Raw genomic sequence first — 26195 nt, 5'->3', positions numbered from 1 at the left:
TAATCAAAATCCATTAGTGGGGAACGCAGCTTTTATGTTCCACACCGTGGTGCACAACATTTTATTGATGGGATACTAGATCCCTCTTGAACTCGTCCATTTATTCTGATACTGGTTCGTCCATATTTCAAACTTGACATATTCTTTTCAATATTTCCATCCGTTCCACATATCCATCATATTGCGTGTTATTTTGAGTGAAGACACCTCATTAAACTCTAAACTTAGTTTGGTACAAACATGGTGACCAGAACGATTTCGTTGCATAGTTCAATTACATCAAAATACTTTCACTTTGAACCCCTCTCTCAGCGTTTTGCCACAGTTAAAATGACTACCCAGACATTTCAGAGTCTAAATACTTTGCAGCGAAGCTAACTGTCGTTTTAACCTTCTTTTTTTATATAGGTATAAACCCGCTCTCGTAACCTACTCGGTTGTTATGCACTTGCTCATTACACCATAGCTACACTTTCCGCCTTTAGATAGTACCGCTTCTCCTATTTCCAACATGTATTAATTTTTGCACAAAATGAGGTATCTTCACTATTAATGTAAATTTTGTGATGTTGTATTACAGCTACCCCTGACGAAGAGCAAGTAATTGCTCTTCCAGCTCAGTGCAGTCTGTCTTTTGGCCACAACCAGTGCGTGATCCGCAGACTTACTAGTTAATTCTTCCTTTGGGCTGTGGAGAAAAACATGTCTGCGGTGCAATCAATCGTCTATGCCTACAGCCATTAACTAGATCTGCTGTTCTTTCCGAGTATATTCTCAGGTTTGGACAGGCCCATGTCGCATGGAAGAAGTGTATGTTAGTCTCATTGCATCCAGGGCATCCCTCCTGTGTGTTTTTATAAACTGTATTAATTCTCTCTCTAAGGCGCGATGTAAATGTCCAAGACCCTTGATGTTCTTAGGTCCATCAACCTTTCTCTTTGCAGGCATTGCAGTTTGCAACATCCCTTCTGCAGCGGTGGAGGAGACGGCGGACTCTAGCACCTGCCACATCCTAAACCTCTACCGCCGGAACACCTGGCTCTACCAGGCCCTGCGGGAAGGCACCAGGGTGCAGAGTGTGGAGCACATCCGGGAGGTGGCGTCGGGGGCAGCAAGGATCCGAGGGGAGACTCTGGGGCTCATTGGCTTTGGTAAGTTGGCTCATGGCCTATATGCATCTCATACACCAGAGTGAATTCCCGTCATCAGGGGATGATTAGCAATTATGATGACCTCTCTCACAGAGTTTCCAGCTACAGCCTGGCATCCGTCCACCATGAAAGGATCCGCCAGAGACCGCACCTCTCGCAGAGACATCTAGAGACATCTAGAGACAGTTGCCTCTGTCACAGGGTCTACCTGAGATTGCCCCATTTCACTGCCAGAGACACCTAAAGACAGACACTCGGCATTACAGAGTATGCGAGGGACAGTCCCCCATCTGAGACTCCTCCATCCAGAAGCAAAGAACCTCCCATCACAGACAGCTGCACATATCAGCAAGAAATCCACCAGAATGTGCCATTTTAAATGAAACCAGGTGCAGGCACCAGCCATTGGAGGGCAGTCATGGACTCTGTGATTGCAGGGGCATGTATCTAGGGGGCTCTGTTTGTGAGTGGTGACAGTTCTTAGTGCAATGTGTGAGATCGAACTGTTTTTGGTAAACTCATACAGATACAGCTGTTGTTTCTGTACTCTGGTTGTGAGACAGTTGACTGTCCTTGATCGATTCTGTGAGAGAGAGGTAACTTTCAGAATCCATTTGGACTATGTGATGGCGCGTGCCTGTATCTCGGTGGTGCTCTCTGTGAGAAAGGTAAGGTGGCTCCCGGGCGTGGTGAGTCATCTCTATCAGTTGTCCAGAGAGAGAGGAACCTCTGTTACCGTCAGATTTGCAATGGAGATTTATCCCACCAACATATAATCCCATAACACCAGAGACAACCTCCTCCCTCTACCAAAAGCAACCAGATAGCACTTCATCTGAAACCAGACCCCAGAGGCAGAGGGCGCATAGCAGTGTCTTAACAAAGGTGCCATAGGCCCTAATACAGGCAAACAAAATGGGTCTTGTCCCCTAGTTTAGTAGTAAATCAGCAGCTATGGCTGAAACCCTGATCCCCGATGTCTCTGCACGAGTTGCACTATTGCTAATTGGTATTGGTAGCCCCTGGCCCTCAGCACTGAATATTACTACATACTGGGTTCACCAGAGGCCAGTCCTGGAACATCTGACACTGTACCACACATACTATCAAAAAAGCCACCAGAGATTAGTGTTGTGAAATTACAGGACAGCAAAAACAAAGCATGCTGTATCTACTCTACCAGCAGTCTACACAGATGGGTAACACAGAAATGCAAAATAATCCACTCAGACAGCCACATGCAAAGAAAAGTCAGGCTTAGACCTGTGCACACCTTGCGCCATCATGAAGTGGGTGTAGGGACACCCCATGCATAGTAGAGATGGGCTAATGGCAAGGAGAGGCAGGTCAGGGGAGCATTGAACAGGTGCACACAACAGGGTGTGCAGCCAGTCTCAGTTCCGAAGTAAGTGCTGTCTCATCGGAGTACATAGATGCTATTTTTTTTCACATTTTTGAGTTACAGTCGATGACACAAAATTCAGTTTTCATGATAGATTATTTACTTAAGCACTGTTGCAGCTTGTCTTCCTAGTATTTATTTATTTTGAATCAAGGTACTGATTTTGATTTTTAGCACATTTTCTTCTGAGAATGGCATAGAAACATGATTATAGATCGAAAGTGATGTTCACCGGACTAAGAAACATTTAACGTATAGCAGGTAAAATAAAACCCAAGTGTAAAGTAACACACACACAGTCATGTAAAATACTTGAGCACTATTTGACGAGAAGCGTTATTTACACCAACACTTACTGTTTCCAACCACGAATAAGCATTTGCAATGCAATAGGTCTTGCTTTACTAATAGTTTGTGGTATTGGTGTCGCAAATAATAATGCAACACCAATACCTCATACTTTCAGTAATGTGAGACCTAGTGCATTGCAAATGCTTGCGTAGTGAGCCAGGAACCAGCATTGTATGTCTCAGTGCAGTACCGCAAGCTGCTCATAGAGGTCCCTAGTGAGAAAGGCACCAGCACTGCATGTCTAGGTGCAGTACTGCAAGTTGCTCCTAGAGGACCCAAGTGAGAAAGGCACCAGCACTGCATGTCTAGGTGCAGTACCGCAAGCTGCTCCTAGAGGTCCCTAGTGAGCAAGGCACCAGCACTGCATGTCTACAAAGTTGGATTTATTGGCATTATAAATGGCAATGTCTTTTACTTAGCCATGTTGCAGGGTGCAGTACCATATGTGGTAAAAAGGGGACCACTTTTGGTCACATATGGTCCTGCACCCTGCAGAAGATATGGCAAATCCACCCTACCCATAATGCGTTGCATGTTAGACAGTACTACGAATACATTCAAATAGCCATGTTCATATAAACAATTAGTAGCTTTGCAATGTGATAAAATAATTATTACAGTAATTTCGGATTAGGTTGTACTCTGTGTGGAGCTGATGAAGGGAAATTTATAGACAGTCTCATATAAATGTGAGATGTTCTTGTGAGTGAAACCACTGCCAGCCTAGCTTAGGACCAAGTGTGTGGCCTGCCTGAAGCCATTTAAGAAAATAGTTCCTTGAGGCTGTAATTAAAACCTAGGGAGTAACAATACATGTAACAGGGGGTGTTCTCATGGGAGGTTACAAGAAGGGACAAGGCAGTACTAAGGAGGGACTACTAAGCCTATTGACCAATGAAAAGCCACCATTTACAAAGGACAGGGACAGGAGCTAATTAAAAAGATGGGCGGAAAGTGGGCGGAGTTTTATGCCCATATCCTGAATACAGGATGTCTTGAAGATACAGCGCAAGCGCTGCCTAGGCGAGACCTAAAACGTATTACCAGGTAAACAAGAAGTATTGAAGATTTTTACAGGAACCACTTACAAGTAAGAAGAGAAGCAGGCAATTCACTAGTTCTGGTTATCTTTCTGTAACTTTCCCAAGGGAGTCTTTTATGTTGACGTTTTGAGGGCTGGCATTTATGAATCCTTGAAAAGTTTACATGAGTATAGGTGTGGTCTTGCGACAGTCGAAGATTCTTGGGAAACAGGAAACCTAGGTTTGAATCCCAGCTTCCCCATTTTCTGAAACTGCATGATCCTTGGCACATCACTTTATGGTCTTGTGCCTTCCTTCGCATGTCTGCCGATGTGTGGACAGTGGTGGTTGAGCTCAGTTCGCTGTGTGCTCCATTGAAGTAAAAACCTTCATTCACAGTGAGATAATGTGAAGCTCCTGCATTCCTGTGAGTGATGGACTCTGTCTCCTGCCAAGATTCTCATAGCTCCTAAATCTGTGGCCATTGTCTTGTGATATGAAAGTATGGCTGCAGCCGGAACCTTCTTTTAGCGGCACTAGACTGGAATGGTAGGAGGTTTCCTTGACAGCTATACGCATACCTGGCTTCGCCTAATGTGAGCCAACCTTACAGGCACACCCTAAAACCTGATGCAACGCAAAATAAAGGGGTCTCGCAAAATATATTGAAGGTCCCCTGTTACTGCTCAACCATAAGCATGCTCCCCTCCCTCTTCAAACAAACGAATGCACAGCTTTAATGGTGAATTGGCCCTGACACGCTGCTAGTGTCTGGAGCCCTCAGTAGTTTTTAAGGTGACTGGACGAGTGGTCCAGGGCCCTTGGGATTAATGACAGTGAGCTTCTGGGCTCATCTCAGTGTGCGAGACCGCTGTATTTTGGTAGCGGTATTTGGGTCTACTGCCAGTGTCCGAGGCCCTCGTTGTCAACAACAGTGTTGTGTGCACTACTGTCAGCGGTTGGGGTGGGCACACATGCCAGCATCGGTCTGGCCTGCCGCCTGACACCAGTGTCTCTTGTAATGATACTGTAGTTCTGGGCTCGTGACTGGGCCTGACCCACCCGTGTTCCTGAACGAGGAGTGTTGCCCTGCTCCTCTCTGTTAATGGTAGTGGGGCTCGAGGATGCCGTCAGTGTTCCAGACTCTCCGTTAATGGCTTCCAGCCTGGCTTTTCTGCCCTCAGTTTTAATGCAGGTGCGGTTCTGGTCTGCTGCCGGTGTCTGGGGCTCTAGGTAGTAATACAATCAGGCTTTTGGTCTGCTGCCGACTTTGCAACCCTCAGGTTCAATGACAACGGGGTTCTATCCGCTCTCAGTGCCCGGGACCCTCAGCTGAAATGACAGCGGAGCGTGCTTCCTCCTCGGAATACTGGGGCCGGAGTAGTTGTCCCATACATCTCCCCTGCACAACAAAAGCTACTGCAGCGCGTTATTGCATCGTCTTTTGTAATTATCATATAGGACATCGATTTTGTTCCCATTTGGGTGCAATATTCACATAAAGCCAGAAATGCATTCGAGTTTATTATGACCAGCAAATTCATCAAGCTGGGGCAGTTTCAGTATCCGCTGTCTCCAGTCGTTTTTAGTCCACGCCTCCAGTTTTCTTAGAGATTTATGTTGGGGAAAAGATCTGGGGGTGTCGGAGTGTGTTGCATGAGGGCAAAGAAGCCTCCGGAAAAACTTGAAGCAGGGTTAGTGGTGATGAGGGATGGGGGTGTTTGTGGGCCAACTTTTTTGGCCCAGTGGCACAAAAATACTGCAGCAGCACTTCTGGTGCAGATTGGCCAAATGGAGACAGACCACAAAACAGATAGAGACAGTGGGGCGAGCTAAAGTCTTGCAAACATTCATAAACCGTCCCAGGAGAGAAGCAGACTTCTAAACCACCAGGATGTATAATGACAGAGACAGTGCCTACAAAAGAAGCCCTCTGCACAACCCAAGCAGTCACAAGCGCGACAGGTTCCACCTCAGGAGTCATGTTAAATGAAGAAAATCTAATGTTATTAGAGAACAAGGCTCGGGCGTGGGAGCGTGGCTTGAACGTGGAAGCCATGGCAGGTCAGGGAGTCAGGCCAGAGGGAGACATGGCTGGGGCAGGGGAGGGATGGGGTAATCGATAGGCACATATGGAAAGGCCTGGGATGGGAATACATGGCTGCCATGGGGAGACATGTCCAGGATGTGGGAAACCAGCCAAAGAAAATATAGCTGGTTTATAACGTCGGGAATATTTAGTAATCCTAACACCAGTCAGTCTTTGATAAACTCCAACAATAGTGCCTTCCTTGAACTGAAACCCCCAGAAAAAAAAATGCCTCAACAATCTCACAGGCCTCATGATTTTAAATCCAGTTCCAGTCTCCACATGCATATTCCTCGGGTTACATTTCGATGGCATGGACTTGACCGCAATTTGGGGGCATAGCAGAGAAAAGGAGGGATATCAAAGCTAGTGAAGCAGACCTGGGTTTGGAGGCGGCTTCTGTGATGTGAGAGGCAGTCTAGCAGAGCTGGGATGGGAACAGATGGTGAAGGTTGGATGGGATGCGGGCTCGGATGGACATGCATCAGGTGAACGGGGGACTATGGGGAGGCAGTGTTGATTTAGGCTGCATGGGGTGAACATGGAAGCATGACTGTGATAGCTGGTGTGGGATGTGGGATGTGGGATGTGGGTATGAATGGCATGAGGAGGCATGGAATGAATGGGGCAGCAGTAGTGAGTCGTAGGGCAGATGGAAGCTTTAATATATATTGAGAAAGCTATAGTCCTGATGTGAGATGATGGGGGAAAGAGGGTGCGTTTAAAACCTGCCTATGTGTCCGCAGGTTTACAATACTAGCTGCAAAGTTGGTGTTTTCAAATTCAATAGAACGAAAGAAGAAATAATACGTTTCTGGATGTAAGAAGGCAGCCAAGTCAGTTACCCCCATATTGTGCCATTATTAGCAATGGCAGAGTAATAAAAACAAAAAGAAAGACAAGTGTCACTAGTGTCATCAATGGTAAAGGGAGTCTTAAAGATAAAGGGGTTCCTTCTTCCAAAAAGCTCCAAAAAAGGCTTTAGTAGGTAGAGTACTATAATCTGCCCCAGGGATTCTGTAAGTACAACAGCAATTGCCAGCTATTCTGAACAATTCTCTCCTCCAACCTAGCAAACACTAACATTTTCCTCAAAGTTGTCAATTTGAAATCATTGATCCCATGGTGTTTGTATGTCATCTATCTGCAGGTCGAGCTGGACAGGCGGTGGGAGTTCGAGCAAAGGCGTTTGGATTCAACGTGATCTTTTATGATCCTTACCTACCAGATGGCATTGAGCGGTCTTTGGGAGTGCAGCGAGTGTACACACTGCAGGACCTTCTCTACCAGAGTGACTGTGTGTCTCTGCATTGTAATCTCAATGAACACAACCATCACCTCATCAACGACTTCACCATCAAGCAAGTGAGTATCACCTGTAGGCTCGGCCAAACCTTATCACTTGCCAGATACTGTAGTCAACCTGCATGAGCATAGCATCTGTCCTCAGCTATCACTGCATGCCAACATAGCTCTCAGACCTCATCACTTTCACAAATGACCGCCACATTTACTCCCACCTGTGTCCTTATTACCTCCATTTACACCAATGGCCTCATCAGCTTCACTCCCATCAATGACATTCTCCCTTCCAGCAGTGTTCTCATCACTTTCACTTCCGTCAGAGCTGTCATCCCCTCCACTCCACAAACGCTCTCCAGTGACATGATCACCTCTACTCCTACCAGTAATCTCATCACCTTCACTCCATTAATAACCACTTCACCTTCACTCCCATCAACTACCTCATGTAGGAAGCCGTCTCTATATGTAGTATATCAAATGAAATATACTGTGCAAAAAGTGTGGGTATTCCTTTAAGAGTGGACTGGGGCTTGTCCTAGCAATCCCAAGGTGCTCTTTTAGGGGCTAGTGTGGTCGAGCAGCCTTAGGCTTATCAAACAGGAGTGTTAGACATCTGTAAATACACACAATAGTCAATAAATGATGCACACGACTCAATAAGGAGATGCACTCCGATTAATAAAAATAACATGTATCTTTATATACAAATCTTTGGAACGTTTTTGTTTTTAACTTAACTTAAACTCAAAAAAGTTCCAAAGACGTACAGATGCGCCACGCTATTAACAATCAAAATGGCGGGAGCCCCTTTGAGGCAATAAGAGGCCCGTACTTGTGCTAAAAGTAGTCAAAATTCCGGTGGGTCCATCCTCTGTAAGGCACCTGTGCAATTTGCGCAGAGGGGAGAGGTTTTCCCAGGACTAAGAGTCTGAACCAACATGAGAGGAGATTTCCCACATTAGAATCTGCTGCAGATCGCTTGGTTCTGTGGTTGAGATCCTCATCAAGCCTGGAAAAGAGGGAGAAAAATAAATACATATATATACAATAGGGGACCAATTAAGAGGCCTGCTTGGTGCCAATGATAAATATTGATAAAAGATTTGATGTCTTGTAGAAGGTGGTGCCAATGATAAATATTGATAAAAGATTTGATGTCTTGTAGAAGGTGGATTGAATCTGTTGGATACCACCGAAACGCGTTGACGCATACATGAGGCTGTATTTGTGGAACTTGACTGTACACTAGATGAGAATTTTGTATCGGTCGTGTGCCTGTACAGATTATTGGCACAAACTAGAAGATAACATAGTGTATTGTCTTGTGCATTCTCGTTTTCTTATTTGTGGTGTGTATTTTTAATTACGGTAAATCAGTTTAATAATGTTTTAAGGAATATCTTTTTATTTTTCCTATGAATTGTATTTTACACATATGAATAATAAGATTATATTGGATATATTTTTATCTTTTGCAACAATATATTTATGTTAAATATCTGATACCGTCAGCTATTCTGTGGCACTATATTTGATTGTGACGGTTGTCCATGTGAGTTGTGATTGAGTCTGAGACTGTAAGTTAATTGGCATTTTGGTGAATGTGACCTGTGGTGAGGTTGGACGCCGAAGGGAATACTTTTTGATGTTACTTTTTCAAAATAATGACATTAAATTAATTCTATACATCGTTTTTTGGATTTTTATTTCACAATAAGTAAATATAAACGTACTTTGGGTAGGATTTCTTTTAAATAAGGTGGGATTTAAATGCACTTGAATGACACGTAGACAGAGTTTGGCACCACCGTGGTGAAGATCCCCCTATGGGAAAGTATAGGAAACATTTAAAAAACGTTTTAATCTCCTACCCCTTAGGCATCCTACACCCCTCCTTCATCCTCCTAATCCTCTCATTTTTGCTCCCTAAAATCCTTTCATTTAGTAGTAAGAGTGCCCCATTCTCCAGCCACTCTCCCTGTCCCTCCCACATTTACTGTTAAAACTACATGTATGAGGATCTTCCCATAGAAATGAGAGGAGAAATGGAGACGGAGATTTAAAGTCCCAGTTTTGTGAATAGCATTTTGTGGCAGGTAAGTAGTACTGCTGTAGTACTGCATTATGTACTGCAAAATACAGTTTGTGAAGCAGACCCACAGTTTACAGCTGATATTGAAAGGCAGCAGATGATGTATAGCACATCAAAATGTTTATTGGCACTATTAGCATGGGCAGTAGGCGAGTGCACAAGGTCCTTACAGATAAGGGAGTAGTCAAGATTTCAGCGGGCTGCAGAACAATAAGCAGTTGGATTTCAATTGTAAGTAGAGAGGGGCTGCTTTACAGAGGAATGGGGGCCAAGGCTGAAAAGGACCAGCCACCTTTCATCTTTCTGCAGGCACACACTCAGCAGACATCAAGGAACAGGCATGCCAGTGAAACCCTTCAGAAATTCTAGTGAAGAGTAGAAAAAGTACTTTTGTGAACAACACAGAGTACTTTAAACTTTGCATTGCATTAGATTGTTAATCAGTGCAGGACCATAGGCTGCGGGAAGGTGGAACAACTCCCATTCACCACAATGCATCCAGTAAGCAGTGTCCTGAATAAACCAAAGTCTCGTCATAACATAATGCGGAAGCCCCAGATACAAGGATCTCCCTTAGCAGAGATGTCAATTAATGATTGCAGCGACCATAAAGGTATTGGCCGAAGGTAATGGGCCATTACTTAGTCCACTCAATCGACCGCTGCAGTGTGGGTCTGGTAATAAATCATTCCCCAGGCTCATTTTTCCATTTCCACTGCTAGGCGACGCCCAAGGCATGATCTGCTGCAGCCAGTACATGTTTTGTACTGTGGCTCCAACTGTACACTGACTCAGAGACCACTCCTTTCATTATAACACCCTGATGCATGGTAATACTTGACATACCAGTTCTGCCCATGCAACATCACTCATTGAACCTCTCATCAACCACAACATAGAGGCCCTCATCACAGCTGTACTGTGGCAAGCCCACCCATACCTCCTCGTTCAATGGGATACTTGAGCTTTACCATAGCTCGTGGGAACTTCTGAACGTTTCCTGGTTTGTTTGTTGCTCTGACTTTCTAAACAATCTGCAACTGACACTGCACGAGACTCCTGTGTCTAGCAAGATGTGAATAACCCACTCCACCCCATACTCTACCACGGTATATCTTGGGTCAGATTTACAGACAAAATAGTGTAAACCAGCAACCAAAGTTTCTGCGTTGTGCTAAGGGTAGAGGACCTCACAGCACCATATCTACTGAGATATGCTGCCCTCTCCCCCAGCACTGGCGCACAAAGAACCTGCCTAGCTCCACATACACACCTTTGTACTTTTCTGCAAAGTTGTTTGTCTGTGATGTCTAGCATACGTTTTATACTGTAAGGGTACCTTCCCAGTATAAGATCCTATGCTTGTCCAATTTTTTTAAACATTCCACACATTGTGAAGGAGCTATACGGTGCAATACAAATGCACTGTTTGAAATGTTAGGAGAGATTAAAACATTTCTCCAGCTTTTCGTCTGCGTCAAGGAGGTGTTATTGAAACTCTGTCTGAAGACGTCAACTGTTATCATTTTCCCTTTTATCCAAACGTCCCCAGGAGATCAATGCCTATGCCACTCCACCTCTGGAAACCCTTCAAGAAAGTCGCCCTCCCAAGGAGGTGTTATCTTTTATGCAGTCTGGTCTGACAATCTTTGTAGACTTGGACAATCATTGTAAACATGACTTTGCATCAAAAACTATGGATGGTAGCACTGGAATGCCCATGTACTACGAGCTTGATGTAATGTAGTGGAAAGGAGCACAACGTTCTATTTCTGCTACAAAAAGGGCAACTTTTAGGTTCAAAAAAGCTATAGGCTGTCAAATAAGTTCTATCTCAAGACTTCGCTCCGTGTTGCATGATTATGCATGACGTTGCAGTGGTGTAAAGATTTGATACACTTGCACCCTTGTCGGTTAATCTCGAACATTCTGTTCTGCCAAAAGTGTTACAGGATATGCACACGGGCATCATTATACTGCTAGCGACTGTTATTTCTCGCTATTGTCTTTCCACTTGCTTGTTCTTGCACATGGTTTGGAAGATGTACAACTCCAGTTCTTGTGTGATACACCTTTATGTTTCATCATACTCTCCCCTCTCTAATGTTGCAGCTTGTTGTGTGAGAATCCTCCCTATCACCTTATGTAGTCATCCTTCTGTTTGTTGTCCATGGTCCATGCCACAGGCTGGACAGCAACCAACATGTCCCTTTTGTTGCCCTCACATGACAGTTGTAAAACAAATTATTAATATGGTACTACCAAAAAAAGGTATGAAAATGGGAGCAAATAATCTAGGTATAGCCAGCTAGGGACATAAAAACACCCTGACTGTTTTACCATACAACACTTGGTAAGAGTAGTAAGTAAGGCCCCCACATCAGTCTGTTAAAAGTGAAAGTGGCTAACAGAAGGCCCCCAGCAAAACAGGAACCTCACACAAGCTGTCACAAGCTGCCAGTCAGCAGTAGGCCTTGCAGGGTAAACGAAAATTACTTTTAGGGTTGTCCTTATCTGCAGTGTGGTGAGATTCTGAAATGTTTTAGGGGTGTGCTGAAGAAAACAAATCACAGTTGAGTGTTGTACTTGGCGCTTGTCGTCGTTGGCGCAGTGAAAGGCCATGGTGCTCTGAGAATGAGATTGACTGGTGCAGTTCTTAGGTGGGCACAGACAGGCAGTAATTAGTCTATTAACTTTATCTTAATGTGATACCATGCCATTGCACTGGGCATTCATTGTGTGGGGCATAAGGTGATCTAAAGTCAGCAACAACTCACACTGCATCATTTGTCAGTCATCTGATGAGAGACATAAAAGCTTGGTTACAGTGCAGTCCATCTTAGCCCAAATAATTCGTAAACATTATAATACATTTTATATTTGGTGGTGGCATGTCTTTTGATGATCAAAGACAGGCCTATAGACAGGATTTCTAGTGACAGACTTAATGATGTCACTGTCCACCTGATGTTAATAGGCCCATATGGGTTAACGCCGTTGTTGCTAACTTTATATTCTTTTGACGCTGGGAGATCACTTTAGACGCCCTTTGCTATGCCAATATGGGAAAGGCTGACACAAAGCAGACCAAACTGCTTATCAACACCATAAGGACCTCCAGGACAAGGCAACAAGAACCACAGATTGAATGCTCATGACCTCCTTCCTGTTAGACAGTACCTGCAGGTGGAAACCTCAGGCAGGTCTGCTCAAGATGAATAGCAGGATGGTTGCCATAGGTGACAAGCTTGATAATATATCCATCCGGATGAATCGGCTGAAGGACAGCATGGACAAGCAAGCCACTTGGATATGGCAGACTGCAGGGTGTCTGATCATAAAGATGGGATTATCACATAGGATAAAGGCTTACTTATCTGGAGAAGTGCGTTTAAATGGCATTGGAGAAAAATGAGAAGTGTCAGAATCTACTGCATTAAACATTTCGTCTAAGGGTGGGCGTAGTTCGCAAAGTAGCGCTACGCGAAGTGCACTTCGCACTACGCAAACTTCACGTAGCACTACGCGAGCTGCGTAGTAGCATGTTCGCACTGTGCAAGATGCGTTTTCAATGATTGCACAGTGCTGACAAGCATCCGGCACTGTGCAATCATTGAAAATGGCATCTTGCACAGTGCGAGCTGTAGTTTTCTGCTGCTCGAGTAGATTTTTACTCGAGCAACAGCTTTCTCAACGCGAACTGGTAGTTTCTCATTGCGAGCGGTCGCGAGCATGCGCAACCACTCGCAATGAGAAACCTGACCTCCCCGCGTTGACAATCTCGCTGGGATGTCATTTTGCTTGCTCGCGGTCGCGAAAACATGACGTTGAGGACCGCGAACAAGCAAAAAATGACCGCTGCACTACCCTACGCTGCACTACGCGTGTTCGCACTGTGCTACGTGCAGCTCGCGTAGTGCGAAGTTGCGCAAACTTCGCAAACTACGCGAGCATAGCGTAGTGCTTCGCCTAGAGTTAATTTCGTCCTTTTTGTTGAGACATTGCTTACAGATCCCCTCAGTAGGGAAACTGCATCTGATGTTCTCATGGTTGAGAGGGCTCACTGCATCCTGTGCACCGGACCGCCACCAGGGGTGAGTCACCGACCCATTATAGCTTATCTACTAAACTATAGAGAGGTGATATGTTACGCAAAGCCAAAGAAAAAGGTGACCTAAAATATTAAGTTATGAAGATCACCTTTTTTCCAGAGCACCCAGCAGACTAGGCGTTCTTTTCTCTCAGTTAAGAAGTTGTTAATGGGAAACCAAGATCAATATGCAGTGCTCTATCTGGCCAGAACAAAGATGTCTCTGAACGGATCGATATCTTTGCAGATCCTGCCAAGGTGATACAACACGTCAAATAACACCACCCTGATAAGTGAGAATGCATGGGAAAGAATAAAAACCTTGGTTTCCTTATCCACAGCTGATAGGCTTATCTGCAGCAGACAGACGCCCCTTTTGCTGCTGGCCCCAGATGCCATGTTGTCTCAGTGGGGCCTGCCTTCACTCTGATAAGTCGCTCCTCCACCTCACCAGGGACAGAGAGGATACAGAGGAAATGTCCACTTCCCTGACAGTAACATATCCCCACTCATAGGGGAGATCCTTCTGTTCAGGGGGGTGTTCGGTATCTATATACATCGGGATAAGCCCAAACTGTTCCTCTGGCCAGATCATTGTCAAGCCCACTGGTTATCCTCTTATATGGAGGGGGGGTGGTCAGCGCACTCTTTAGGAATCAAACATCATAGAGATCAAGATACTGTGGTCAGGGAGAATTAGGGGGTCTGGTATACTAAACTGCAGGAGCAGATAGACAGGCACTTTACCTTGTCACTCTCCTTTACTGGCAGAGTAGCACTTATTAAATTGCTAGTCCTGCCTCAGAGCCTGCATCTCTTCTGCAATATTCCAGCTCCATTGCCGGCAGCGCTTCTTGGGCAGTTCAGATCTGTACTCATGTGCCTGATTCAGGCAGGTAAGCAACCTAGAGTGGGCTAAAGAGACACTGACACTGCCGTGTGAAAGGAGGAGGTGGGGAGTGGCAGTACCTGATATTGACCTTTATTACTTGGTTGCTCAGGTGCAACACATAATTTATTGGTGTGTGGACATCACAGGAATACCCCACAAACAGGTGGAGAAAGAGGCCTCAGCCCCATTAGCCACTAGGCTGTTAGGTCGGCACACCAGACCCACGGGTCACTTGAACCCGGCAGACTGCATTATGGTTATGACATGGGATGGTGAACAGATGTGGTCTTGACACAGTCTACTCCCCCTGGATTCCTATTAAATGTAAACCTTTGATTCAGGTTACATTCGACCTGAAGGCTGTGGCCATGTTAGAGAAGCTTGGAATCCTGCACCTAGTTCAGTTGTACTGCTTTTAAAATCATGTAAAACTTCCAAAACAGTGGTGAAATATCTAGCCTGGACCTATTACTATATTTCAGGCTACTCCATATTTTCAAAACAGTCCCGGTCTGGTACCCCAGTGATCCTGAGCCGCTAAACATCCTGTTCCGTATTATGCAAGCACGGTGGTAGGTGGGTTTTCCTGATATACGGAGATTCTAGCAAGGTGAGCAATACCACCACTGCTCACCTACCGTAGACTATAGGAACATGGGATTAGTGAGAATATCACAGAGGGGAAGTGTGTTTTTTGCTGCTGTCAGACCATAAGCCTATCATTGAACTCTAAGCTCAGGTTTTTGCACTTTCATGTCCTTTGCCAGATGTATTATACACCTGCTGCTCTTACAAGATATGGGCTCAAAGGGGATGATAAGTGCTCTAGGTGTGGGGGAAGTAGAGCTGACTTGATACACTGGGCTTGGCATGGCCCTTACTTTACGAACTACTGGACTCAAATATTTGTGGAGATGAAAGAAGTGATCAGCCTGCCGCATGCTGTGTTTCCGTGCCTACTCATTCTGGCTGGGTCACATGCCTGCAGCAAAACAAATCCATGCAGCTATTGCGCTCCTTATTGCAAAAAGGAGGATTGCTTTGCTGTGGAACTCTAAATGTGCACTTACGATTAAAGTTTGGCTCACCGACCTCACATTTTGTAATGACAGAATGGACACATCTGTGTCACTATTGCGGTCCACCTCCCACCTTAAAGGTATCTGGAAGCCATTGCGGCAAGACTTGCCACAAGGAGCGAGCGGAGGTAACTGGGGAGGTGTCGCAAGATATCGCCAATGTATGATGCTTGCTGCTGACGGTGCTTGATGATATGGGGGTTCTAAAGTACGGTATGTGCTACCAACTGCATCATCCTGCCACCATGGAGAGAAGGTTGTTGCCCCTGTGAAAGGAGTAAATGACTGTAGCTAATAGATGCATTTTATGACCTGTGGTGCTATCTAACCGATTTATGTTTGTAAAAATGCAGTTTTTTGTCTCTGTCAGATTTTCTTGCTTATTCGTTTATTTTCAGTTGTCTTATGTTGTTTAACTTTCGTTAACTTTATAAAAAATCAAATCAAGTTCACATGGTCGTCATTTTCATGGAGTTCATATACAAATACCTTTTGTAGAAAAACAGGCAGCATTGTGAATGTATTCCTTTGGCATGGACACTTTGGCAAGTATTTACTCCTATTTTAGAAATCATTGTCATGTACAATAATATTTGTATTTTTTCTTTAAAAAGCCCTTCTAGCAGTAGTGCTGCAAACAGTAACAGGTGTAACGTTACTGGTAAGGTGGTGAGGCGTGATTGGCAGTGGTGGAGACTTAAACAAGACAATGCAACAGAAACAAGTTTAGGTCATATTTTTAGAGTATACATATTGAAATAGGAAGGTAAATTAATATTTAAAAAATTGTGGGATGAAAAGAGGCAATGAGGCATAGCAGGCAGAAATGTTTGTGTAGGGTCTTCCCCTTCGAAATATGAGGTGTGATATAGGTTGCATGTGAAATCTGGGATAAAAGGGCCTTATAGAGGACTAGGAATTGCTTTACATTGACAGGGTCCAATCAGTTCGAAGGTGTGAAACCTAGAGGCTGCAGTGTGGCTCTGGTGCACATTCAATAAGTTCTGGTTTGCGACACTCAGGTAGGTAATGGAGCAAGATGTGATGAACTGAAAGGTATGAGTGTGATACTCTGTGAATAGTTTTATATAATATTGCCATAAATGTGTAGTGAGTGTGTTGGCAAAGGGTCATCTAGTTTGGCTTGGGCCTGTTTCTGGAGCGAATGAACAATATTCTTGTGGAGAAGGAGTGCTGTGGCAGATCTGGTACCCTGGTGTCACATGAGCCTTCCTTGCGCATCATTAGTCGTTTACTTTCATGAAAAGGAGGTGCTAAGAAATTTGAATCTGGGAGGTCTGGCAAAGAAGGTTAGATGGACTTGTGTGAACGAGGTCAACCATTGTACACAGAGTATGCGGGCCTTATGGGGAATTAAAAATATAGTTGGGAGTTGAGGAATAAGCAGTGCTACGTTGCGGGATCGGAGAAGAAAAGAATTTTGATTTTGATCTGTCCAGTGTTTAATTGCTACAAGGCAATCCAAGAGTTTCTTTTGGAGGTGGGGGATACAGAGAAAAAGATCTGTGTGTCATTATTAAGGAATTAAAAAGAGAATGCACAAAATAACATGGTTCACGGTGCAAAATGAGAATAGGAAAGACTTAGGGGCCGATTCTTGGCAAATGGTAGGGAGGGAACTAGGGCAGTGATAAACAGCCAGGGGTGGTGAAACAGCAGTTTGAAAGGTACTTCATTTCAACTCTGTGCGAACAATGCTTTAAGTAAGTGGCAGGGATGGTGTGATGTACTTTTCCAAAAACTAGAGAGAGGTTAAGGAGGATGAGACGCGAGGTGGTGGTGGACAGATGCTTGCGCAGTCGCCATCTCGGTTTAACACAGTTGGCCAAAAACAGATTGAAGTTGATTTGGTAGGTTATGATCATAGGCAATTAGTGAGTTGGATGAGCGTTTTCAGAAGAATGAGTGTAGAGATAATGTCAAGTAGCTATTTGGATATGATGCGCACCTACGACTGTTTTCTACACCGTACTTTGGTTGGATGTCTTTCATTTATTGGAGCATGCAACTTGGGGCATTAAAGAAAGCTGGCAGACAAAACCAAATCACACGTTATCTTCTGGTGAGGAAATAATATGGGGTGTGCTGGCAAAAGAAGTGGTAAAGAGCTACAAATAATAGTGTGATGCACAAATAATCAGAGATTTCTAGTGAACAATTAGTTTTTTTTAAATAATCACCATCTGAAAACATATGATTTTGAAAAGAATGGAGAAAAAGTGGGTGCATATTCCAAAGTGGTGGTGTTAAACCTGAGATGATATAATTTGGCAGTGCCAAACTATGTAAAGAATTTCCCTTTGATATATATATTAGTAAGGTTAACACTTGAAGAAATGTTGGTCTCATGTAGTTTTTGAAATAGTAAAATAGTAATGTCAGATTGTATATATACTCAAATTATATATTTATTCTATTTGGCCACTGAATATATTTCTTTTGAAAAAATCAATAAAATACTTGAAAAACTGAGAGGGCGCTCCACCTATTCTAGATCTTACAGTGTTGTTTTGTGTTGTGTTAGGTTTTGTTATGTCATGTTAACAGCATTTGTGTAGGCCCTCCTGCTGTTAGCAGCACTTTCCTCTTCTGGTGCCATTTTCTTAAGGTTCTGGTATTTTCATAAAACTATTGTGCATGTGATTGGTTGTATATAGTTAGTAGAGCTTTTTTAATTGACTTCTTATGTAATGGTTCATTATGTTTTACGGGAAAGTAAAATGAGTAATATCCTGCTAGAATTGTTTACTGAGCTATGTGTATGGATGGGTATTCCAAAGAACGTTCCTTTTTTTGACAAGATTGGGTATTGCGTTGTTCATGGCCTACGCTGCACAGATTGTTTTCTCTGCGTCGTTGTTAGGAGGTAAATTAATGTCATGTGATGTTATGCACATGAGATTGTGGTAATTTTTGTATATGAATTGTTCTTAGATGTATGTGAACCTCAAAAACTGAAGTGAGTGATGTTTAATCCATCTCACTGTATTGCTTTCCCGTGTAAAGAGACTAGGGTCCTGATTATGGACCGCCGAACCCATGGTGGTGGTGCGGTTGCGGTCGGGGACCGCCGCACCAGCGGTCAGACTGCCATATTACGACATCGGCCGTCGGCCCATTTTGGGACTGCTGCAGCTGCAGAGATCCATGATCCCTGGCAGTCTTGTGGCAGTCTGTGAAAGCAATATGCTTGGCGGTGTCCTGTAGTGCCCCCTGTTGCACATGTGCACAGGGATGCATGCGGGGGAACATGTAGTGCCCCCCCCCCCCCATGTCTGCAAGCTCTCCTTTTCCTGCACGACATGGACTGCACAGTCCATACTGTGCAGGAATAACCTTAGGCGCTTCCATTGCAGTGCATTTTTAATAGGCCCTGTGATGGGACTGCGGGTCGCCCGCCCACCAGATAACGAGGAAACTCGTAACCTGGAAGACATTGACTTTGGCAGCCATGGCCCACGACACTGGCCCGCTCCATGACTTTAAAAGTCATAATAAGGCCCTAACTGAATGGCCCCTCTACAGTAAAACTAATCCATTGCACTGTATCGCATTCCTGTGTCGAGAGGGAATGCGTTACAGTGAGATGGATTAACCCCTTCGAGGCTGATGACGAGCTGGGCTCGTCATGGTGTAGCCTCCTCAAACACTGATGACGAGCCCAGCTCGTCATGAACAATGGGAAATGGCAATATCCAGCACAGGAGAAAAATAACCACAGCAGCTATGTGGTTAAGCTCCACTGCACAGGGATTGGTTCCCGAGCAGTTCGGTGTTTTGATAAATAAGTTTAAACAGTTCAGGGTTGTCTCCAATAAACACATGATGTTCCCACGATCAATGAGTCCCACGGGACAATTGTTTTATTAATGTGCTCGTGGAGATATCATTGGGTCTGCCTAGCATGTTATGTTTCAGAAAGGTAAACAATAAATGCAGTTTGAAAGATATCGGGGCTCACAAGCTGAAGGAGATAGATAGTGGGAGTAAAACCATGGTCAGATAAGTAGACTCTCCTTCACTTCCCTCGGTTTTCTGACTTCTTAGACGGCTGTACTATGGGATTCAAAGAGGACTGCTTCACAGGATGCATGCATCTAGTCTTTGATGACATGACTAGGCTGTCAGTGTAAGGGTCACCCTAGGATGCATACATGGCTGCAAAACAGGCGGCCCTGTGCTCATGGTTCAACAAGAGCAAGGGTTTGCATTTGGACGTTTTCAAGGCACGTGGAAGGATACAGTGCACGGCACCTGACCATCTTGCTTTAAGATGTCAGGATCTCCTGCTGCTGGAGAGAGTGAATGAGTCTGAGTGGGGGCAGCTTGTCTGTGGAGGAGAGGGGTATTGATAGGGTTGTGGTAACAGAAGCTCAGAGCTTCATGAAATGTGAGTGACTGAATGAGTGAGCAAGTAAACCAGTGAGTCAGCGAGTGACAGTATGAGTGTTGTGTGTCTGTGGGGAATGAGTGGGTGGGGGGGACAGCAAATCAAGTGTAGTGTCTAGAGAGGTCTGTGCTGTTTCAATATGTTCAACTATTGAAAGCACAACTCATAAACGAGATCTTTAACAACCTGATAGAGCAGATAAATATTTTTCTCTGCTAATGCCCATCAGAAGTCGAACTATTTTGATGTAAAATAGCCCAAAAGTAACACAAAGTAGAGGTACGTGCTACTTCACATTACTTTTCATTAAGGGGACATACCATGGGTTGTACATGGTCGTTCCCATGCAACCACCCATGGATGTAGATGTGAATCCCTTTCTACTAACATTGGTAAACAGGGATTTGCTTCAAGAAATTGCTCCTCCTAGAGGCAGACATAACTTTGGAGACTTTATTTTCTCCAAACGTTTCTAAAAATGAATGTCTGTTGTACTATTCAGCACATATATAAACTTGGAAAAGTATTAAACTATGCCTGAGCATAGCATTTTGTACTGGAAGGGTAATCGTCCAGTATAAAACCAATGGTACACATATTACTTTTAACAACAGAATAGAGGAGTACCCCCTTCAGTTCTTTTGCAAAGAAATCATCTGCAGTAGGAAACGGTGAGCCCAACCATTTAAAGGGTACGGATAGCCCTTTTAGAAGACCCCTCACTCACCAACCTAGTTGGTTACATGCTTCATCATCGGGGTCCCACCCCGAAGGCCGAGTGCCAACAGGGTGTGCTTCGACACCTGATTACAGTGGAGCGGGATATTTCTTTGTTATATGTGCAGTGTTAAAAATACAGTGAGTGATATTAAAAAGGGGTCATCACTATTCACTTGTTTATTTTATTCCTGAGTGGTTGAACTCCCTATAAAATCAAGTGATACACCTATGTCTAATTAAGTAGGCTTCGGTGTTTAGAGAAGAGTAGTGTATTAAAATAGAGACGTGTGTTATGTGTTTAAAATACAGGTCTACATGTTTCAACCATCGTGCAATTCTGGGTTTTCGTCAGGACCAAAATGACCTGGGTGGTGCACACACACTAAGGCGTGCCCTGCCCTCGATCAATGAATAATCAGGTACCACAAACTTGTGGACCAATTTAAAATTGTAGAGTGATCCTCTCCCGTGTCTGGGAAGAAAAAAACCTGTAAAGGAAAAAGGGGGAAAGGGTTGGGATCACGAAGACATTTAGACAAACAATTGTTGTACATATAACAGATAGAGCGTGCTGCGTCATGCTCATAGTGGCTGAACACGGATCATAGTGTCTAGATCAGGAGTGCCTGCTGAAAAAAGCAAACGAACGGTGGATGAGTCATATCCAGACGTGTGATGCTAATATAAATAAAATCAACCCATAAATCTGTTGTTGTTCTATCACCTTTCAGAAAAACGCCGGGAGATCGCGTCATGGGTGGCGAAAGAAGATGTGACAGCGGCAAAAGGAGCGATCGAATGCCGCCATAAAAAATAAATCTCTCCCGATTACCACTATGTCACCATAAACGTGCTGCTGTAAAGATTGCCTCAGAGGTGGTAATCGAGTGGTCGGCCATGGCAAATGCAATAAAAAAAGACGCTTACTCAGAGCTCGGTAAATGCCTGCTCCATGGGCGTCCGGGTTCCAAGAGCGGAATGCTCACGTAACCTGGCGGGCGAAAGAATTAGAATAAGGTAATCCGAGCCGTAGCACACATGTTTCTGCGAGGATCTGCTCGGGGGGCCCCTGTTGCACAAAGACTTACTTGTGGCTTCTTTCCTGAGGTATAATAACCTACTTGGATCTCATCGCGGAGCCCCGGTGGTGGTAACCGGCTAGCCGCGCGGTTGCTGCCAAATATACTCAATCTCTCTACTTCCTGGTGTGGGTGTGGCCAGGATCATGTGTCGGCCCATCGGCCAATAGAGAGCGAGGTCGTCATATGGCTAAAACCAAAGAGTTGCCCTGGTTACCGAGAGTGAGTCGCTCTGTCAGCCTTCAATAAAGCATTCCAGTATTGACAAGCCGAATTGGCTGAGAAAATATATTGCATGTATGTCTAGTTAGGGCATGCGGATTGTAGTTATGGAAGAAAAAGGAGCCGTAGGCAACCTTAGTTCGCTACGTAACATTGGACGAGCCGGTAATCAAAAAAACAAGGGGGAGAAAAAACGGGCGGAGGGAGAAAAAGGGACAGATACATTGTGGGAACGACCATGGCATGTGCCCATTAATCGGTGCCTCCAGGTAATTACCCATGTGAGTGGGACCGGAGTCTTGTTGGCTACTGTTTTGGAAACAGATTCAGTGTAGGACAGATCATGGCATTTGCCCACAAAACGGTGTCTCTAGGGGACCGGAGTCTTGTTGGGTACTGTTTAGGAAACACACACACAGATCATGGCATGTGCCCACAAAACGGTGTCTCCAGGGGACCGGAGTCTTGTTGGGTACTGTTTAGGAAACAGATTCAGTGTAGCACAGATCATGGCATGTGCCCACAAAATGGTGCCTCCAGGATAATGTTCCATGTAGATCGGACAGGAGTCTAGTTAGGTACTGTTAAGGAAAAGGATCAAAAGGCAGGAGATCTCGTATAGGGTGATGTGGTACTACCCCATAATTGAAGTCCACGGAATATTGTCATTCAAGCCAATTTTATGGGTGGACAACCTATAGATCCATCTTTGCTCTTTTTCAAACAAACTCTGGTTGAGGTTGTTTCCTGGGTCAACTTGTTCAATGATGGTCCATTGTAGATCATCAGCAGTATGGCCTGTGGACAAAAAATGCTCCGTCAGTTTTGTCACAGATTTTCTACATCTGATTGTACTTCTATGTTCACAAATCCGTTGCTTTATTTTTCTACTTGTCATGCCTATGTAATGAAGGTTACATGGACACATATTACTCGCACACTTGTGCTTTAGTGCATGGCTCAAGGTACCCAAAAGTGTGCCTGTACAGGGGGAGCAAGAAACAGCGCTCTTTGTAATAGATATGGTGGCGGTCTGCTCTCTTCCTTTGACATAGTGCAGCACAGCAGGTATGGGTTTTGTGCTGCGTTGTGTTACATGTTTGTGAATTTGCACCCCGTGTGGTAGAAACCTGACTTCAAGTAAGATACATGACCTAAGTTGCTCAGGCAACAAGGGAGGGATACATTGTTTTTTGCACCTCAGTTTCATTAATTTGGTGAAGTAAAAACAGGGAAACTTTTAGCTAGAAAAATGCTCTTTGTAATGTAATGTTAGATATAACGTCTCTGAACATCGTCTCTGTTTTCTACAAATAGCTTTGGAAAATAAAATGCGGTCCAATTTGGAATATGGAAAGCAACCACATAACAACCTATTAACATCAGTCCTGTACTGGAGAGAAATGGAAGTACGAAACATTACTACATATTTTCAGTGGATATTTAGAACAAAGGTACTAACATGTAAAACTAAGTATTTGTGCGAAATATATGCCCCTTGGGTCGGCCCCCCTTCCCGAAGGGGTAGGGATATGGCTGGACCATAGGCCTTAGTGGAGGCCACCCACAGTGAGCAGAGCCCGGACTGGGCCGGGTATTGGGAGGGATAGGGGAATGCAAGGACGTACTAGTCAGTGGTGTGGGATTCTGCGTCCACCCCAGCCGTAAGCTTACCTTGAGGAACTATGCCTTGGGGATGGAGGGTATTTAACGGAAGGTGCTTGGCAAGGAGCCCTCTTTTCTCCTGAGATTCATCAGAGGAGACGCATGCTCAGGGAAGGTGAGGTGTGGGGATTGGGTACACTTGGAAATATCCGTCGCAAAAGCACAGTATACTTACAGGGGGGTCCTGCTGGGTTTGTTGCCAGAGGGGAGCAGGCTGGAAGCCAGTGACAATCAGGACCCAGGGGATACTGGCAGGTTTCCGCAATGGCCCTAAGGGTTCAACCAGAATCAAACAATCAAATGCAGAGCAGGAGTCTGTTGCCCAGCATAAGTAAGTGGACGATTGTCTGGGTCACCTAGCAAGGAAGGGGGGGGGGGGGACGGTGTGCCCAAGATACCAATCCAGTCACGGTCTGGAAGTGAATGCTTTCCCTGAATGAAATGAATAGTTACACTGGCAGACTGGGAGCAGATGCTTGCCCGGATAGGAAAAGGTATGGTCACGCTGGAAGTAAAAAGTTACAGCGCGAGCTGGAAGCAAACGCTTGCCTGGAAGAAGTGAAATGTCATCAGGCTGTGCTGGAAGCAGTCATTTTCCTTGTAGGATAAAGGGTGGTTTCATGGGAAGTGAAAGGTCACCCAGTTGGTCTGGAAGCAGACTTTTGCCCGAAAGGAAAGGTAGAGTTACACCTGAAGTGAAAGGTCAGCTGTTGCTGGCTGGCACTTGGTGGAAGTCATTACATTTTTCCAATGCAATTTTTGTGGTTTTGGCGCTTTCTTTACTAGTAGTGTATGCTTTAGAAACGTCTACTGGCTAATTCCAAATACTGACAGCGGTGTGTGCCATTTGTGCTGCAGGCCTGCAGCTCAGTGAAGAGATGTCACTCAAGATAGAACGTGACCTCCAGGAAGCAAAAGTGCAGAAATATTAAAAAAATCATAACATTGCTAGCCCAATCTCATATAAATATCATTGTCTAGACGGGAACTAAAATGTGCCTCTTGTGTCAAGGAAATAGTTGTCCTTCTTCATACAGTATATTAGGCATTGTTATCGGTCACTGTTTAGGTCTCGACTATTCTATCCCGTTAGGGATTGAATAGGCGAGATTATAGTAAGCAGTCCGAAAAGTCTACCTAGCCTGCAGAGCGTGTACAGTTCATGTGAGGCAAGCGTGTAAGGCAGGCGCGTGCACATCAAACACCATCAGCCTCGGCATCAGACTTCAAAGGAAGCCGCTTGCACACCATCATTTGTCTGAGCCTCGGCATCAGACTTCAAAGGAATCCGCTCCCAAGCCGCTCCCCCATCAGACTTCAAAGGAATGCGCTCCAGCTCCCCCCCCCCCGCCACAGCAATGCCGAGAGCTTCCTTTTTTTTGCATCCATTTCGCGGGGAAGCCGTATTTTGTTCGGCGTCGTCTGCACCTTTCTCGTTTTTTTCTGGACGAAAGTGAAAGCCTACCGTGCCTGTTTACAGTAGCCTTGCTCCTCAAATGCTATTGCTGTGTTGCCATCTTAGTAGGGACACTCAGCTTGAAAACACTCGACTTGCTAGCGGCAATGCTACATCCGCTATGCTTTGCCTCTAGACACATTGATCCCTTGCAGATTGTGCTGATTCTGCCCCGCCTGATTCTGAAACTGACCAACGCAGTCACCACGCAGTCTCTTCTCTCTGTCTTATGATGTCTGCCCAGCCACCATTTACTTCGGACCCTCACCCTCACACCTCCTCACCCTCACACACCCTCACACCCTCTCACCCTCACACACCCTCACACACTCACCCACCCTCACACACCCTCACTCACCCTCACACCCTCACCCCCCTCAACCTCACACCCTCTCACCCTCAGTCACCCTCACTCACCCTCACCCCCCTCACCCTCACACCCTCACACACCCCCTCACCCTCACCCTCACATCCCCTCACCCTTACATCCCCTCACCCTCCCTCACACCCTCGTCCTCACACCCCCTCACCCCCCTCTCACCCTATCACCCTCACACACCCTCTCACCCACCCTCACACCCCCTAACCCTCACACACAATCACACCCCTCACCCTCACACACCCTCACTCACCCTCACACACCCTCACTCACCCTCACACCCCTTCACCCTCTCACCCTCACACACCCTCACTCACCCTCACACCCCCTCACCCTCACACCCCCTCACCCCCTCACACACCCTCACTCACCCTCACACACCCTCACACCCCCACACCTTCACACCCTAACACCCCCTCACCCCCCTCACCCTCACACCCCTCACCCTCACACCCTCTCACCCTCACACACCCTCATCCTCCCACACCCTCACCCTCACTCACACTCACTCACCCTCACACACACTCACACACCCTCACCAGCATAGCATAACAAAACATAGCATAGCATAACAAAACAAAGCATAGCATAGCATAACAAAAAGCATAGGATAGCAAAACATAGCATAGCATAACAAAACAAAGCATAGGATGGAAAAACAAAACATAGCATAACAAAACAAAACATAGCATAGCAAAACACAACAAAGCATGGCATAGCATAACAAAACATAGCATAACAAAACATAGCATAACAAAACAAAGCATATCATAACATAACAAAGCATAGC

At 45.1% G+C, this 26195-nt stretch overlaps 1 protein-coding gene across 2 annotated transcripts in view; it reads left to right on the top strand.

Annotated features, from left to right (window-relative positions):
• CTBP2 (C-terminal binding protein 2) overlaps nucleotides 1-26195 on the top strand; it is a 161682-nt gene that overhangs the window by 100113 nt on the left and 35374 nt on the right. For both annotated transcript variants that reach the window (XM_086923007.1, XM_086923009.1), the window contains exons 4-5: nucleotides 945-1151; nucleotides 7166-7380. In XM_086923007.1, coding sequence (XP_086779133.1) covers nucleotides 945-1151; nucleotides 7166-7380 — 422 coding nt within the window. The remainder of the gene's footprint in view (nucleotides 1-944; nucleotides 1152-7165; nucleotides 7381-26195) is intronic.

The sequence above is a fragment of the Lissotriton vulgaris genome, chromosome 5 (assembly GCF_964263255.1).
Source record: "Lissotriton vulgaris chromosome 5, aLisVul1.2, whole genome shotgun sequence".
Taxonomy (NCBI): domain Eukaryota; kingdom Metazoa; phylum Chordata; class Amphibia; order Caudata; family Salamandridae; genus Lissotriton; species Lissotriton vulgaris.
Note: the sequence above shows the minus strand (reverse complement) of the source record. Positions and strands in the feature narration are given on the sequence as shown.